This window comes from Camelus ferus, chromosome 19 (genome assembly GCF_009834535.1).
Source record: "Camelus ferus isolate YT-003-E chromosome 19, BCGSAC_Cfer_1.0, whole genome shotgun sequence".
Taxonomy (NCBI): domain Eukaryota; kingdom Metazoa; phylum Chordata; class Mammalia; order Artiodactyla; family Camelidae; genus Camelus; species Camelus ferus.
The window spans coordinates 26,007,806-26,023,446 of record NC_045714.1 but is presented as its reverse complement, the minus strand read 5'-3'; the positions used below and the strand labels follow the sequence as shown (position 1 = coordinate 26,023,446).

The following is a 15,641-nucleotide window of genomic DNA, read 5'->3' as shown; positions in this document are numbered from 1 at the left end:
CCCCTAACACGGATGTTGACAGTTAAAAAGAGAGTGAAGAGCTAGGCAGTTTTATAGTTTTCTAGAATTTTAGAGCCAAGTGATTACTTTCAAATCTCAAGATTTACTAGGAGCCCTATGAGCATAGTGAACTTGAAATTATTAAGATTTCAGGAAAACATAAAGTCCTAGTGTGTGCACTTTAACATTTTTTATGGATAATTTTGTTGCTTTTATACTCATTGGTTTGGAATCTAGAATGCTGGATATTTTGCAATACTCCCCACATCGAGATATATACTTCAAAATATCCAGAAAAAAATATGTATGATGATATTCAGAAAACTAAACTCCAGTTATTTAACTAGATAGTAGGAAGATATCTTTTCAAAGATCTTTAGCATTTTCCCATCCTACGTCCTAGCAATTAAAAAGCGTAGTTTAAAACAAACTGTGATAATTCTTCACAACATTCTTCAAAGTCCAGGGGAATAAAAACTATGATTTAAATTGAAACTACACATAATTTAAAATTAACATAATTTCACAAATTAAAGGCACAGAGGAGCAGATGCATAAGTCCCATTGACTTATGGTCTCACTAGGCTGGAAGGAAACCAGTTTACCTGGGTTTGTCACAGTCTCACCAAACGACTCCGGACAGGTATTTTATCTGACTGATTTTCAAATCATCAGGGAATGACATATGCAGACACTTTCTCAAGTGGTCTCCTATCTCCTGCTCACCCTCCACGTCTTGAAGACTGCCCTGCATTCTAGGTTTTTCGTCCTGTATGTCAGGGCGGTAGGTCTCTGTTCAAGCCAATGGGTCTCTGCCTAAGACGCTCTAATTCCTGCTGCCACCTAGTGGTAAATTCGGAGGCTGCAGTGTAACACCAAGGGGGACATCAGAGGAGATGGGGTGGAGAGGGGAGGAGTGGGAGAGAGGGCACAGGTAGGAGGGAGAATGATGACTTTGGGCCCAAGTATGCATAGAATGAAGTGTTTAAACAGAAAAAAAAAATCTATAAACGGTTTCTTCATCCTGATTAATGTAAACAATAAATAAGTTACAGTTGCTCAGTATCTACCCCAAATCAATAAAAGTTACATAGACAAGATCAATTACACTTTTGAAGTAAATCCACCAGACTTCAGGATGGAGAGTATGAGATAACCACAATGAACTGGTCGGAACTTCAGACCGTCAGGAGACTTTGTTTAAAGTGGGTTTCAGAGGGAGGGTATAGCTGAAGTGGTAGAGCACATGCTTAGCATGCATGAAGTCCTGGGTTCAATCCAAAGCACCTCTATTGAAAATAAATAAATCTAATTACCTCCCCTCGCCAAAAATAATTAAAGAATACAATCATAAATATAAATAAATAAAATATTTAAAAAAATAAATGAAATGAGTTTCAATGATAGAACTCTAAGGGGAAAATTGTGACAGCTACCAAATTTGACATTTCAAGCATCCACTCACTTCAGTTTATTCAGGTGTTGTTGGTTCAGGAAGCAGAGTTATGCTTGGTGAGAAAAATCTGTAGCTCAGAACTGCTGCTAAAGTCATCACAAAGCACAAGTTCACAGAACAGAATAGCCAGGGTGAGGGCACTCCTAAGTTTGAGACCCTCTGATCCCACGGCTTTGACAGTCGAGGAGAGGAACATTTAACCTCTCACCAGATTCAGCGAGTTCTGTAGCATCCTGGGCATTCCCTATGTTTTTAGCATCTCCCAGCTAACTCCCTCAGGCCAGAGGAGGAAGGATGAACAATGTGCCGAGCTCGGAAGATAGTGATGCTTATGGAAGGGTTAAGATCACTGAAAGCTCTGGACATTTTAAGCATTTGTGCACCTCGTGGCAGTGTGAGTGGCCACAATAAAATCTGTTGTTCTAAATCCTGGGCTTTCAAAACCAGACTGTTTTCCACTGTAATTCCTGGTCTGTTGAACCGGTTTCCAAGAGTCTAATCTCCTGTTCCTGCTGGTAACGATGAGTAAGGATTTGGGAATTTCAGATGAGCTGTTAGCCACCACCTGCCTGCACTGCTTTTGGGCCTGCTGTGCCCTCCTAGGTGGAGCCAACACCACCCTGACAGTGTCTTGGGACAGGCGTAGACCTGTAGGAGGAGCTACTAGGATTTGGACAAAACTGTCATATGAGGGAGCAGATGGCTGAGTCTTATCCCTCAAACCCAGGTTTTAATATTTCATTTTCTTCCTCTCCTTCTCCTCCCTCTTCTTTTACAATTTTTTTGAACCTTTGTTTTGTGTTGGCAACCCCCCTGGTGATATTAGCACTAGAATGAAAGGTGTGAATAAAAAATGTTGCAAGCTATATTAGTAAACAAGGATGCTGTGGCCATCAAGTCATCAGCTGCTGCTGCCACCCCCTGACAGTGAGCGAAGGGAAGTCAGGATGGAGATAAACAGGCAGCACAGCCTCTGCTGCCATCCCCAAAAGTGTCCCCAAAGTACTCAGGATGGGAAAGGACAGGATACTGACCCTAAATAGCACTAAATTCCTTAACTTGAGATGTCTGGTTTTCCTTAATTAACAGTAATCTTTTGATGTTCCGACCACCTGATCTTTTCTGGAAAAATTCATGTATCCTGGCTTCTGCCTTTCCACTTTGGAACAATCTCTTAGAGTGATCTGAGAGGCTGCCTCCTGGGTTTGAGTCCTCAGAAAATCCACCAAAAAACCCCATAACTCTCAGCTTTTAGGTTGTGGATTTTGTTTCGTTTGACAGAGGGATAACACTCACTTAAGAGTCTAATCCCGTCAGATCAGAATCTGAAGTCATGTAGATATTGGAGGATGACAAATCTTGACCCATAGCTCATCCAAAATTGTAGGAGAGAATTATTTTGCAGAGGAAAAATCTCAGAAAAAGACATTTCTGATCTTGCTGCTATTTTGATTAAAACTCTTAAAACCCACATCTTGTAACACAGGGTTAGACTCCTTAACATCTGACCTTTGTCCACTGTTTCTACCACCCACCTTTTGTTTTTCATGCCACACGAACCAAACTACTTGCAGTTCTGTAACATCCCATTATCACTTCTGTGGCTTGATACTCATGAGTCCCTCTTTCTGAAATATACTCTCCCCCATCATTTGTCTACAAGACTGACATTCATTCTAAGGCTTCTTAGATTCTGCCCAGCAGAGGTCATCATCCCTCTCCTTTGTACTAAGTCTGTGCCTGTGAACACAGTGCTGTCTTTTTATGCTCACGTGATCACTCATCAGGCTCATCTGCTCTATCAGAGGGTGAGCTCCTTGACCTTCTGGGTCTGACCTGGCTGTTATCACACTGCAGCTACCTGTGCTGATGGATCAAAGTGTGCTGAGCTGAACTGGAGCACTCATGGGAATCAGAGAACCCCAAAGAATGCCTTCCCAGGCACAAGGGACATCTCTCTTACCTTTCTTCCAGCTATGTAACCTCCTGAGGCTCCAAAGCTTTTGGTGAATGTGCCCATGCACACATCAACATCTCTGGGGTCCATTCCAAAGAACTCCACCACACCACGACCGCTGGGGCCCACAGATCCGATACTGTGAGCTTCATCTATGTAGAGGTAAGCCTTGTATTTCTTCTTTAGGGCCACGATCTGGGGCAGACGCACGATGGAACCTTCCATGCTGGAGCATAAGAAGAAATGCTGGTCACCAGGCAGCACCCTCCTGGGAAGCTCTGTGTCACCTGCCTTTCAGTACTTCTCAGACAGCCTGCCCGATGCCAGACAGGGATGACAGCAACAGGCCTTTCCTTTTCTCTTAAGGCAAATTTTATTTGGTTGAGAAAACCTTCCCAATCTTGTAAGGCTACTCTGGCAGTATTTTACTTGGGGAAAAATAATTTACATTCAATGGATTTACATGCCTTGAGTTGTTATTGCTAATTCCCAAGCAAACAACTAGCGACTGCCTTGATGATGAGTTTATTTGTAAAGCCACCTAGGGTAGCTAGACTGATCATGTTGGATTCTAGGGATTTTGCTAGTTTTAATTAAATTGCTCTGTGGTGATCCATCTTTATCAGTCTGCTACTATCTTTTTGGCCAGTTCTGTGTGGCCTAAACTCAGTGCTTGAATTACCGAAGATGAAAAGAAGGAATTAAAAACACACAAAAGAACTTTAAGACATCATAATATTAATTGATGCATAGGAGAAAGTCCTTGGGCTCTCCTGTCCAGTCCTCATGAACTCAGTCTTATTCGAGGCACCTGGTGCTGTCCCTTCTTTCTCTTCCTTCAGGGCAGTGGTTCTCAGTCCTGAGTGAGCATCAGAATCCCTTGAATGATTTGTTATAACACAGATTGCTGGGCTCCACCTCCAGAGTTTCTGACTGAGTAGGTCTGAGGTGGGCTGAGAATTTACATTTGTACTAAGCTCCAGATTACAGCACTGCTGGTTGGAGACAGTACTCTGAGAACCACTGCTCTAGATAAATTTTGTTTTAGTCCCAACTGCTAAATTTTTCATGGTATTATTGTAATTTGGTAAATTTACATGGTATTATAAATTGCAAAAACACTTCAAGTTCTCCAGCAAAGGTAAACAAGGCAGTAAATAAGCAAGAAAAATCAGCATTCATATTTACATGGTGCCTCTGGAACACAATGAATTTAAAAGAACTTTTGTCTTTAATCAGTTCTCAGAACACTTTGTCAGCTGTGTCTACACTGTGTACCGTTTTGACTGATCTGACAGGCAAGTTCTGTGAAAACTCACAGACTTGCACCCTTACCCCACAAAGGGGCTTGTCAAGCAATTCAAGCAACCCATCATCTTAGTTCAAGAATGAGTCAGTTGACCGTAAGAGAGAGATAACTTCTCCCTTCTTCTTACTTAATTTATTTAATAAATTTGATGTATTAAAAATAACAAAATTTAAGGCATTCAGTCAAAACAGTTTGGCTGTTACATAGTTACCTAGACCAATGGGTGCTGGATGTAGCATTTGTGCTTTATTTATTTTTTTTTTTAAGGACTTTATTTTTCAGAGCAGTTTTAGGTTCACAGCAAAATTAAGTGGCGGGTAAAGAGATTTCCCACATACCCCTGGCCCCCTATATGCCTAACTTCCCCTGTTATCAGCATCACCCACCAGAGTGGTACCAATGTTACAACAGATAAACCCACACTGATACATCATCATTCAAATCTCATGGTTTGTATTGGGGTTCACTCTTCCTCATATACGTTCTGTGGGTTTGGACAAATGTATAATGCCATGTATCCATCATTATAATATCCTACAGACAATTTTCACTGCGCCACAAATTCACTGTGCTACACCTCTTCATCTCTTTCCCCACCCAACCTCTGGCAACCGAGGATCCTTTTACTGTGTCCATAGTTCTGCCTTTCCCAGAGCATTATGAGGTTGGAATTGTACACTATGTTACCTTTTCAGATTGGCTTCTTTCACTTAGTAATATGCATTCAGGTTTCCTCCATGGATTTTCATGGTTCAATAGCTCATTTGTTTTTAGTGCTGAATGATATCCCATTGTCTGGATGTTCCACAGTTTATTTATCCAAGCACCGACATTGAAGGGCATTTTGGTTGCTTCCAAGTTTTGACAATTATGAATAAGGATGCTATAAATACCTGTGTGCAGGGTTTTGAAAACACAAGTTTTCAGCTCCTTTGAGTAAATACCAAGGAGCAGGATTGCTGGATTGTAAGGTAAGAGTATATTTGTAAGAAACCACCAAACTGCCTTCCAAAGTGGCTGTACCATTTGCATTCCCACCAGCAGTGAACGAGAGCTCCAGGTTGCTGCATATCCTCACCAGCATTTACTATAGTCAGTGTTCCTGAGCTTCTAATCAGTGTACAGTGGTATCTCATCGTGTTAATTTTAATTTCCCTGTTCGCATATGGTATGGCGCACCTTTTCATGTGCCTATTTCCATTTGTAAATCTTTTTTGGTCTGATATCTGCTAAGGTCATTAGCCCATTTTTCTAACCTGGTGGTTTGTTTTCTTATTGTTGAGTTCCAAGAGTTCTTTGTATCTTTTCCATAACATTCCTACATCAGATGTATCTTTTGCAAATATTTTCTCTTGTCTGTGGCTTGTTTTCTAATGCTCTTGACATTGACTGGCAGAGCAATGGTTCTTAATTTTAATCAAGACCAGCTTTTTGCATTTGTTTTCTCAAAAGATCATTCTGAATGGCTGTTTTCAGATTTTAATGAAACAAAGATCAGAGTCATTTCTCTTATGTAAGTTTGTGAGTTTGTTCTACCATTTTCTTAGAGGAATTGCTTGTTAAAGTTGTTTCCACTAAGAGGGAGGAGGTTCAGCTCTCTGACAGCCCACGCTGAGATGGTAGCCACACCACTTACTAACTGAGGACCTGAGCAACTTACACGATGTTCTCTGTCTCAGCTTCCTCAGATGTAAGATAAGCACAATGGAGTCACGCTGCTCCCAAGGTCTTTATAAGGACGACTAGAAACAATGCTTGTAAAGTGTCTGACATACAATGAGCTCACATTGAGTTGTCTCTGTTCTCAGAAGGAGTTCAGGTGGAACTGGTTGCAACGATGAGCCCTAATGTGAGAAATTGGGAGCCCTTGCCAATGCTCTGTGTTGGATCTTCTAGGAAAAAGGGTGTAAATAGCTGTATGCCCTGAAAAATTCTAGAATCTTCTTCTTACCTTTTAAAATGTTATAAGTTGGTAACACAAACAGGCTAAAAAATTGAACATGTCACAAATAGCCAATCTTGTTCAGGAACTGAGTTTGGCAGGAGCCAGAATTGAACTTAAATAGTTTGCAGACACTCAGGGCAGCTAATTAGCCATCTTTGCTGGGGCTGGACTAGCTGATATTAGGAGTCTGTCCACCTGGTTTATAGTTCTTCCTCTAAGATCAATGACTCTATGATATTTCCCATATCTGAAGTTAATACAGGGCACATATACATCCACAGAGAACTCAGTTTTTATAAAAAGTTATATTCACCTGCACTAAGTTTTCATTTACTCAGTGTGACCAGATTTGAATTGAACCTTTTCCTTTTGTGGGATATTGAGTTTGTGTACATAAGAAGGCTGTGTTATTCCTGTGAGTTGCTATCAAATAACACTGTGCCAAAAATGATAAAAGAAAACAAGAACAGCATTTGACATTTTCTTCCTGAGTGGAAGTTTGTTCTCTTTTGACTTCAATAGAAAAAAAAAAAAAAAAACTAAAATACACCTGCAGGTAAATATAATTCCACCAATTAATCTGAAGCCCTGTGCAGGGACCTGAATTATTCTTATACCAGCAAGCCAGTGAGTAATTTCTTTATATATTTTCTATTACATAATGTATTAGCTAAGTGACAAGACTCCTTTTAGAAATCTCCCTCTCACCACCTTCTCCTCCACATAAAAACCATATTACCCACTGGCAGGTTTGGGAATGAAACCACTGGTGTGCCAACTTACATGGTGAAAAAATCTCCTTGGTGGCCCGAAGTATAATCCAGGAGAAGAAAGGGAGGTAGAGAGAGAGGAGGGAAAAGAGCTAAGATTAATTAAAACTAGAGTAACTACTGTTTTCTTTTTCTTTGTCTTTATTTGCTTGAACATACAGATACAGGTTAGAGTTTACCACCAAGGTTCTCAGTCTTTCAGCTTACATTATTTTGGGCAGAAGAGTGGCTTACATTCTTAGAGAAAATGGAATTCTGAGATTTCAATGTTTGTTTATATGTATTTTTTGGAAAGGCTGGATAGTATTTCTTGATTAGTTTTATCTTGAAAGTTCAGGCTCCAGTATGCTAGTTTATATGCCAGGATATTTGAGATCCCTCTTCCCATCTCTAGTGTATTTTTGAATAATACTGAGATTTCTCAACCACAGGGAATCGACAACTAGACTTCTCAGAGACACAAAACTAGAAGAGAGTGACTTTATAACAACACTTAAAGGAAAATGAAGATGAAAACAATTTTTAAACCTCAAATCATGGAATCATAGAACGCTAGATGTCAAGTTTCAATGTCCCTATTTTACAGATGCAGAAACTAAGCCCTAGAGAGGTTAATGGAGAAAGTCAAATGGATGACCTTGCATTGTCCATGTCTACTTCATTGGATGTGGACATGTGGGCTGACTGTCTGTTTACCCTGGGCCTCTGTCCCAGCAGGGCCACCTGGTTTGAATCCCAGCTCTGTTTTATCGCAATTATCTGCCCTGGGGCAAGATCTCTAGGCCTTGGAACCTCAGTGTCTTCATCCTCACAATAACTCAAGAGTCCTGGGGAAGCTGACCCAGGTTGGCCCACATGAAATGTTTAATAAGGAGTAGACATATGATAAATGTGAGTCCTGTCTCTGAGTCCCATCCTCCAGGTGTCAAATAGCTTCACTATGCAGATGGATTATTGTCTTCCAAGTTGCAGCTTCCTCAACTGGACATAAATTTAATGATGCAGACAGCTGTCCCTGGTTGTGGGTTCACTGTGGTCTGGGCTTCTGCCAAGCACTAGCTTCTATGATCTCATTTAATTCTTACAATAGAGCCCTATGAAGGGGACATACCTGTAGGCAGCAACACAGGATTGAACCCATGACCTAGGCCCCCCACAAATCCTGACTCCCCTGTTTATATATAAATAATAATATCTACATAATCTATTGATTATGACATTATTATTGTTACTATAATTATTATCATAACTGCTTTTGTGGAGTTTGCTGACTTCTCAGATTTGGTGTGTAGCCTTTCTATCTTGATACCTACCTGAAAATGTCTGATTTTGTTGGATGCTCTTTTCTGGAGTTTTGAAAATTGATTTATGTGAGTTGCCCGTGGTGGGGGAAGTTTGCCCGTGGGGGCAAACCACAAGTCAGAGATAAAAAAGATCTGGGAGGGAAAACTCTAAGGAGGCTTTGTGTAGACAGCAACAAGTATGTGTCTATAATATATCTCTAAAGAGTAGAAGTGCATATGTGAAGCATTGATTTCACATTCCTAACCCTGGCCCTTTGGAAAATTTTACGCAGAATAGTTTCATTTTCTGGGTATAGCAGCAAGTAAGAACATCCATATGTTCTAAAACTCTAGTCTAGGCTAGCCTTATGTTACAGATGAAGAAATTGAGTCCCCAGGAGGCACTGAGACCTGTCTAAGATGCCTTGTTTCCAGCCTTTTAGGTCACAGTCTCATCTAAAGACAGTATTTCTGTGCAGATAAGATAAAAGAAACCACTCTGTGAACCACGTCCATAGACAGTGGAGACATCCCTCTGTATATGGATCAGGTTGCTTGAGCTGCTGTGGTAGACTGCCTTCAAAGGTGGCTATCTGCAAGTCTTCCCAGCCCAGTACACACAAGCCAACCCTCCCACATAGTGGTGGGGTCTATTTCCCCTCCCCTTGAATCTGGGCTGCCCTTGTGACCAATAAGTTACAGCATAGTGATGCTGTACCAGTGCGGGGCCTAGCCCTTAAGTGCTGGCAACTTCTGTTTTCATCCTCTTGGAAGCCGGCTGCCATGTTGTAAGGAAGCTCTGGCTAGGCTGCTGAATGACAAAAGCCTTCATACAGAGAAAGCACCCCAGGAAGAGGAGAGAATAAGGCACCTCAGTTTACTGCCAGTACCTAGAGCTCAAATGTGGGAGTGAGGTCATTTTTGGATGTTCCAGCCCCAACTGAATACTTCATTGCATGCAGCCTGATGAATGACCCCAAGCAATGCCACATGAAGCAGAACTGCCCAGTTAGCCCAGACACCCCACAAAGTGTGGGAATCATCACTCAGTGCTGTGTAAGCCATGGTACTTTGGGGTGGCTTGTTTCACTGGGCTGTCACCATTGCTAATGAACCCAAAGCTGTGGTTTGGTGACAAAGTCCAGACCTGGCTCCCCTATTCTCCTGAGATCACAGTAGGACCCAGGCCCAGCACAGCCATTAACAAGCGCTGCCACTGGAGTGGTTTCTCTGGGTAACTGGTGGGGATATTTGACAGTGAACCCCTGGTAGTCCACTTAATGTCAGCCATGATCAAAGGGCTGAGAACACAAGTTCCCATTAGTGGAGCCAAGTTCTGTTTATGTGCAGTTGGGTTCTGTTTACTCTGGTTAAAGGAGACGCCCAGCCTGCCCTCCCTCAGCAGATCCAGGCCTGGCTGACAGGAGTTTAGATAATGGCTCTCCTTCCAGGCTGGTATCTGGCACACATCATACAGGGAGAAAGACCCATGCTTGAGGTTACAGCAGCCAAAAATCAAGATGAGATTATTTCCTAAAAGGAGCACGTTCAGGGTCAGTGAGTGGTTAAACTCTTCTATAGCAGACTTTCTCAACCTCCACGCTATTTGTGGGAGCCCATGATTGGGTTAATAAATTGTAACAGACACCAGCCACTTGTGACCTTTAAGAAGAACAAATGTGCTTTGCTAGCAGGAGCCTGTGCATCTGCACTGCTGTCTCCTTGCTGTAAAAAGCAGAGATAATGCCTTGCTTGCATAGTTGAGGTTCTAGCTTAGGGTTCCTTCTGCAATGGCAGAGCCATTGTGTGTCCCTTGCTATAAGCACAGGACATGGCTTGTTTATCATAAGCATAAGTTCAGGGTTTACTCTGCTTGTTGCAAAGCGAGGACCCATGCCCTCAGCTATAAATGCTGGGCATGTTTTCTGCTGTTTAAATAGTCTATAATACCCAAGTCAAGAAGATGGTGGTCTAGTGGTCTGTTCTGTAATCAGCTTCTTACATCTGAAGAATGTACCTTGTTTCCCTCCGTCCATGACTGCCCTAAGGATAAATTAACCCTTTGTACCCATGTGGAATTCATGATCTCTACCCTATCCTGTTTTTCCTTAAGCTCCTGCATTCCATGACACAATTGTTTGTGATCTTTTTTTGATTGTGCACAATAAATATGGGAGTATTTGAGAGGCTCGGGGAGTTGGTCTCCAACTCCCTCTCACTCTCTTGAGTTTCCACCCAGTCTTGAGTAATTCATTCCATCGCAGTGAGAATTCTGCCAGACAGAACCTACAACTGTTGACATTTTGAGCTGGATAATTCTCTGTTGTGGGGGACTGTCCTGTGCATTGTGGGAGGTTTAGCGGCATCCCTGGCCTCTGTCCACCAGATACCAGCAGACCTCTACTCCAGTTGTGTCAACTGAAAATTGCCCAACATGCCTGGGTGGTGCACTTGGTGGGGGAGTGATTATGTTAGAGCAGGCAGATAGCTAGATAAGAACAGAGAAAGGGGGGCATGGACCAAATGGCAGGAATTGGGCAGGAAGGAGGGACTGGCCAAATACAGAAACCATACATCATGTAAGCACCAGAGGTCCCTGGGCAGAGAAGGAAAAGCAGGACCTTCTGAGCTTATAAGTGGTCACATCTTTTGGGGTGGTGAGTGGCCTGGAGGCCAACAAAGAAAGGTGAGAAAAGGCAAGAATCTATAGGGTTCAAAAAGAATCTTTTGCTCTCATGAGCAAATACCCTCATTTCAATAAAATTAGCCTTGCATATTAGAAGTATCCATCATGCATGAAGCCATGACACTTCCAATCAGACTTAATAAGGACAAAAATCCCTTCTCCCTTTGGAAAGGTGGAGTTAGAATGAAAATCAGGGAATATGACTCCAAATCTTTCCCTTCCCAATAAGTATTTTTCCCATTCATTTTTACACTGTATGTAACCAATCTGACAAAAAAACAAAACAAAACAAAACAAAACAAAAAACCTCAGGGCAGCTGCTTGCCTGAGCCTGCCCGCTCTCGCCTTGAGAGTGTACTATCCATCCCTTAATAAATCCTCACTTTGCTTTCTTAATGTCTGAGTCTTGTCTCTGAATTCATTCTGGGACACGACAAGAACCTGGACACCGGCTACATCTACCAGCAGCAATTAGATCAGCTGCTTGAAAGAAATGCTGCTTCTGATCTCCAGCCTCCTTTGCAGCCACACTCCTCCTTTTTGGGAAATTAAGCCCTCATTCCCTTCCTTTAGTATTGTTCATTTTTCTAGAATCATTTCATAGGAAAGATCACCCTTGATTCCTCTAACATGAGGACTGAGAATTGTTTTAGGAGGGAGCAGCTCCAAGATACTGTTTCCTTGACCTATGGACTTGGGCATCCACCAGAAGAGAAGATTAGAGGTAATTCCCATCCCAGTATCTATAACAGATTTAGAAAGAGAATGAAGCAAATTCAATCACAACCTGCAGTATCAAAGTGCAGCTCTGAATGGCTTAGTGGATGTTTTGTCTGCTCAGCCTAAAAGCTGTGGGAAAACTGAGCATTCCATCAGATGCAAAGACCATCTCCCCCTCTTCCCAGCTCTGGATAAAGAATTGCAATCCAGGTTAGTCTTACCTTGAGAAAAATGTGCAGGCCATCTACATTCTAATGCCAACAATTGGCCAAGTTCCCCCAAGGAACTGGAATTTGGGTGCCATGTTGAATTAGGGGCTGCCATGCACCCATCAGCAACATTAACTATTGCCGTGAAGACAAAGAGTGTGATGTTGAGTAACCCAGCCCCTATAGGCCTTTGAAACTGTGGGGCAGTCAGACGTAGTGGAAAGAATCAACGCAAGTTTGCAATGCCCTGTGGGGACTTTTCTGAGGACACCTTCTCAAGTACACCAGCTTCCAAGGTGCTCCGCCATATGTGTGGTCACTGAAGAGGCAGGTGACCCAACACCTGACATCCCTCCATAACACGTACATCTAGCTCCTTCTTCCATTTAGCGAGAAGAGGCCAGCTTGCCCCAGTTGTCAGCTTGCTGTGGGCCTCAGTGTTAAAATATACCTGGTTATTTACATACCTGTAGATGCCCTCCACTAGGATGAGAATCTTCTTCCAAGCTCTGCGGGTTCGGGGCTGGCCATAGATTACAGCATCTCTCAGGAGCTTCTCTAGGCTTTGCATGTCTTTAAATAATATAAAAATTCAAGTTAGGAGAGAATTTTTCTATTCCTCCTTCATCTTCCTTTTTCAGGAGTCATCAGATTTTTTAGACTTAACCTCAGCTTCGAATATTCATAGGGCAAAATTGGAACCAGATAACACCTAGGGGAAAAGAGGCCTATTTTTAAAATTAATTTATTTTTATTTATTTTTATCAAAGTACAGTTGATTTATAGAGAGACGTCTATTTTTTAGTAAAATTTAACTCTGACCAGATGACCAGTCTGGTTTGTCAAGCAGGCAGAATGAACCTTTAGGGGAGAAACATGGTTTCACACAGGCTCCTACACGGCTCTCCTCTCCTGTCTCAGCAAGATGGAAGCTTTACATTAAATGTGTTTCTTAAGCTTTGTTGCCAGGTTAAACTTGATCCTGAGAGGTGTCCTTAACTAACACCAATCTGTTAGCCCCCAGTGCTTCAGAGTTCAGCAGGGTTTGCCTTAACAGTAGCATTTTTGGCCAGCAGGGGTCTCACTGCCTAAGCATTTGTACCTAACTTTTGCAATCCTCCATCTCTGGAGGTTTCAAAACCTTATGGCAGGGGAACAATTAGCATCTTTTGCAAGTTATTTTGAGGCTTCTGGAAACATTAACAAGAGTTCACAATTATTGGGCTTTCTCTGCATCCCAGGCATCCATCTAAGCATGTTCTTTGTAATAACTCTTGCAATCCTCACAAGACCCTGAGGAGTGGGAGCCTCCATTTTACATTTCAAAAAACCGAGGCAGAGAGAGGTCTGGTAAATTGCCTGAGGTCTATGATCAGATCCAGCAGAGCCAGGATTTGAAACCATGCAGCCTTGTACCCTGAGCCACGTTTGCAACCACTACCTTTTACTGCCTGATATGACAGCCATGGTCCTCTCTTCCCAAACTCCATGGTGATGTACAGCAAGGAAAGATGAAGGTCTGGTCAATTATTCTTGTTAACTTTCAAAATCAAATATAATTAATGGTAACTTTTCACTTATCTGCAATCAAGTGTGGATGGCTTGGGCAAGATTTGCTTACCAACCCAGCTTTGTGTGTGTGTGTGTGTGGTGTGTATGTGTGTGGTGTGTGTGTAGGGGTGTGTGTGTGTGTGTGTGTAGGTGTGTGTGGGTTTAATCTGCAAAGCCCAGAGGAGAGAGAACAAAAGTAGAGGTTTATAGGCATGTTTTTCAGACTCATCATATTTCTGCTCAGGAAACTTTCCCTTTTTGAGAGTCTGAAACTGAATTACTTTAGTTATACAATAGAATTTTAACCAATAGAATTTGACGGAGATGCTGTAGAGCTGCTGATTTGCCTGCTACGTAATGTTCACCAGGCATTTGAGATCCCACTTAAATGCTCAGAGGAAAGACCCAGAAGAGATAAATCTGAACCAGCACAGTCAGTACTGGTTTTGGCCGTTGCTTCAAGCAGCAGACACTCATTGGTTTATCACTGGTCCAGGCTTAAGTTCACTGAGGTTCTTGGTCTCAATGGAGAGCCCCTCAGCTTTGTCTTCTGCCCCTACTCTGTGTTTGGATCTGGTTTAGGGTTTCCTTCAGTGTTCAGGGTGGGCACTGGTGGATGCTTTCACATTTCCACATTGCAACCCTCTACCCCCAATGATGCTACAAGGTATTTCTTTGAAATAGAACTTGGATGTAATATTTTTAAAATGATATAGTACATTTGAACAAATTACATTTAAATCAAGGTGCTGGCAGAAGAAGCAGAGAGGGATAGGATCAATTACCTTGATAACCCAATATGAAAGCCTCTTAATCTGAGGCTTTCCTGGTTAATAGAGTGCCTCCCAAGCTGTCCCCAGCATCCACTCTCTAGTGACTGAATCTTGAGTTCTGGCATTCAGAAAAAGTGTATGACAAGTGATTAGGGGTGCTGTGTTTTAGAATCTCTTGGAAACCCAAGCATTAGATATACTCTTTGACATCCTTTGACAAGAAGACTAACAGTACAAATAATGAAGAAGACAAATAGTTATTGGAAATAGCCTTTTTGTAGTATGCTATCAATAATATTACAATAGAAAAGAACAAATCTGACTCCATATTAGATCTGTTCCTTTGACTTCAATCCTGTGTCCTGTTTTCTGGGCTTAGTCTTGTTAGTTCTGCACATACCTAAAGATAACAAGTTGCAGAATAGAGAATAACATTTGTTTTGTTGGAGATTTTGCAGGAGCACCATGAACAGGCTCACGTCAACAGCTGCAAGAACAAAGAATTCCTACACCAAGAAGTTTGCAACAACCAAGCACACCCCCTCCCGAGAGTCTTTCTATATAAAAGGAGCCTGTATTCTGACTGGGGGAGGATGGTTCTCCAACACATTAGTCTGCCATCTTCTCGGTCTGCTGCCTTTCCAAATAAAGTCGCTATTCCTTGCCCCAACATCTCGCTCCCAATTTATCGGCCTGTTATGCAGCGAGCAGAATGAGTTTGGACTCAGTAGCAATATCTGGCATGATATGGGAACCAACGAACATAAAAAAATGCCATTTTTCTTTTTTTAACAATAAGCCAGAGACTGACTTTTTAGTTGACCTATCAAGGTTAAAACTGGAATTAATCCATTTCATCAGGATAATACAAAGCCCATGAAAGAAGAGATGGAAGAGATGGAGTGCCTTCATTTTATTTTATATCCTGTTTTTTCATCTGCAGAACAGATATAATGATACCCCTGGGGTCAGTATTGTGTCC

At 42.0% G+C, this 15,641-nt stretch overlaps 1 protein-coding gene across 1 annotated transcript in view; it reads right to left on the bottom strand.

Annotated features, from left to right (window-relative positions):
• SPTLC3 (serine palmitoyltransferase long chain base subunit 3) overlaps positions 1–15,641 on the bottom strand; it is a 136,297-nt gene that overhangs the window by 36,165 nt on the left and 84,491 nt on the right. Inside the window, exons 7-8 of the mRNA XM_032461815.1 lie at positions 12,803–12,908; positions 3,420–3,639 (exon numbers count right to left, since the gene is read on the bottom strand). Coding sequence (XP_032317706.1) covers positions 3,420–3,639; positions 12,803–12,908 — 326 coding nt within the window. The remainder of the gene's footprint in view (positions 1–3,419; positions 3,640–12,802; positions 12,909–15,641) is intronic.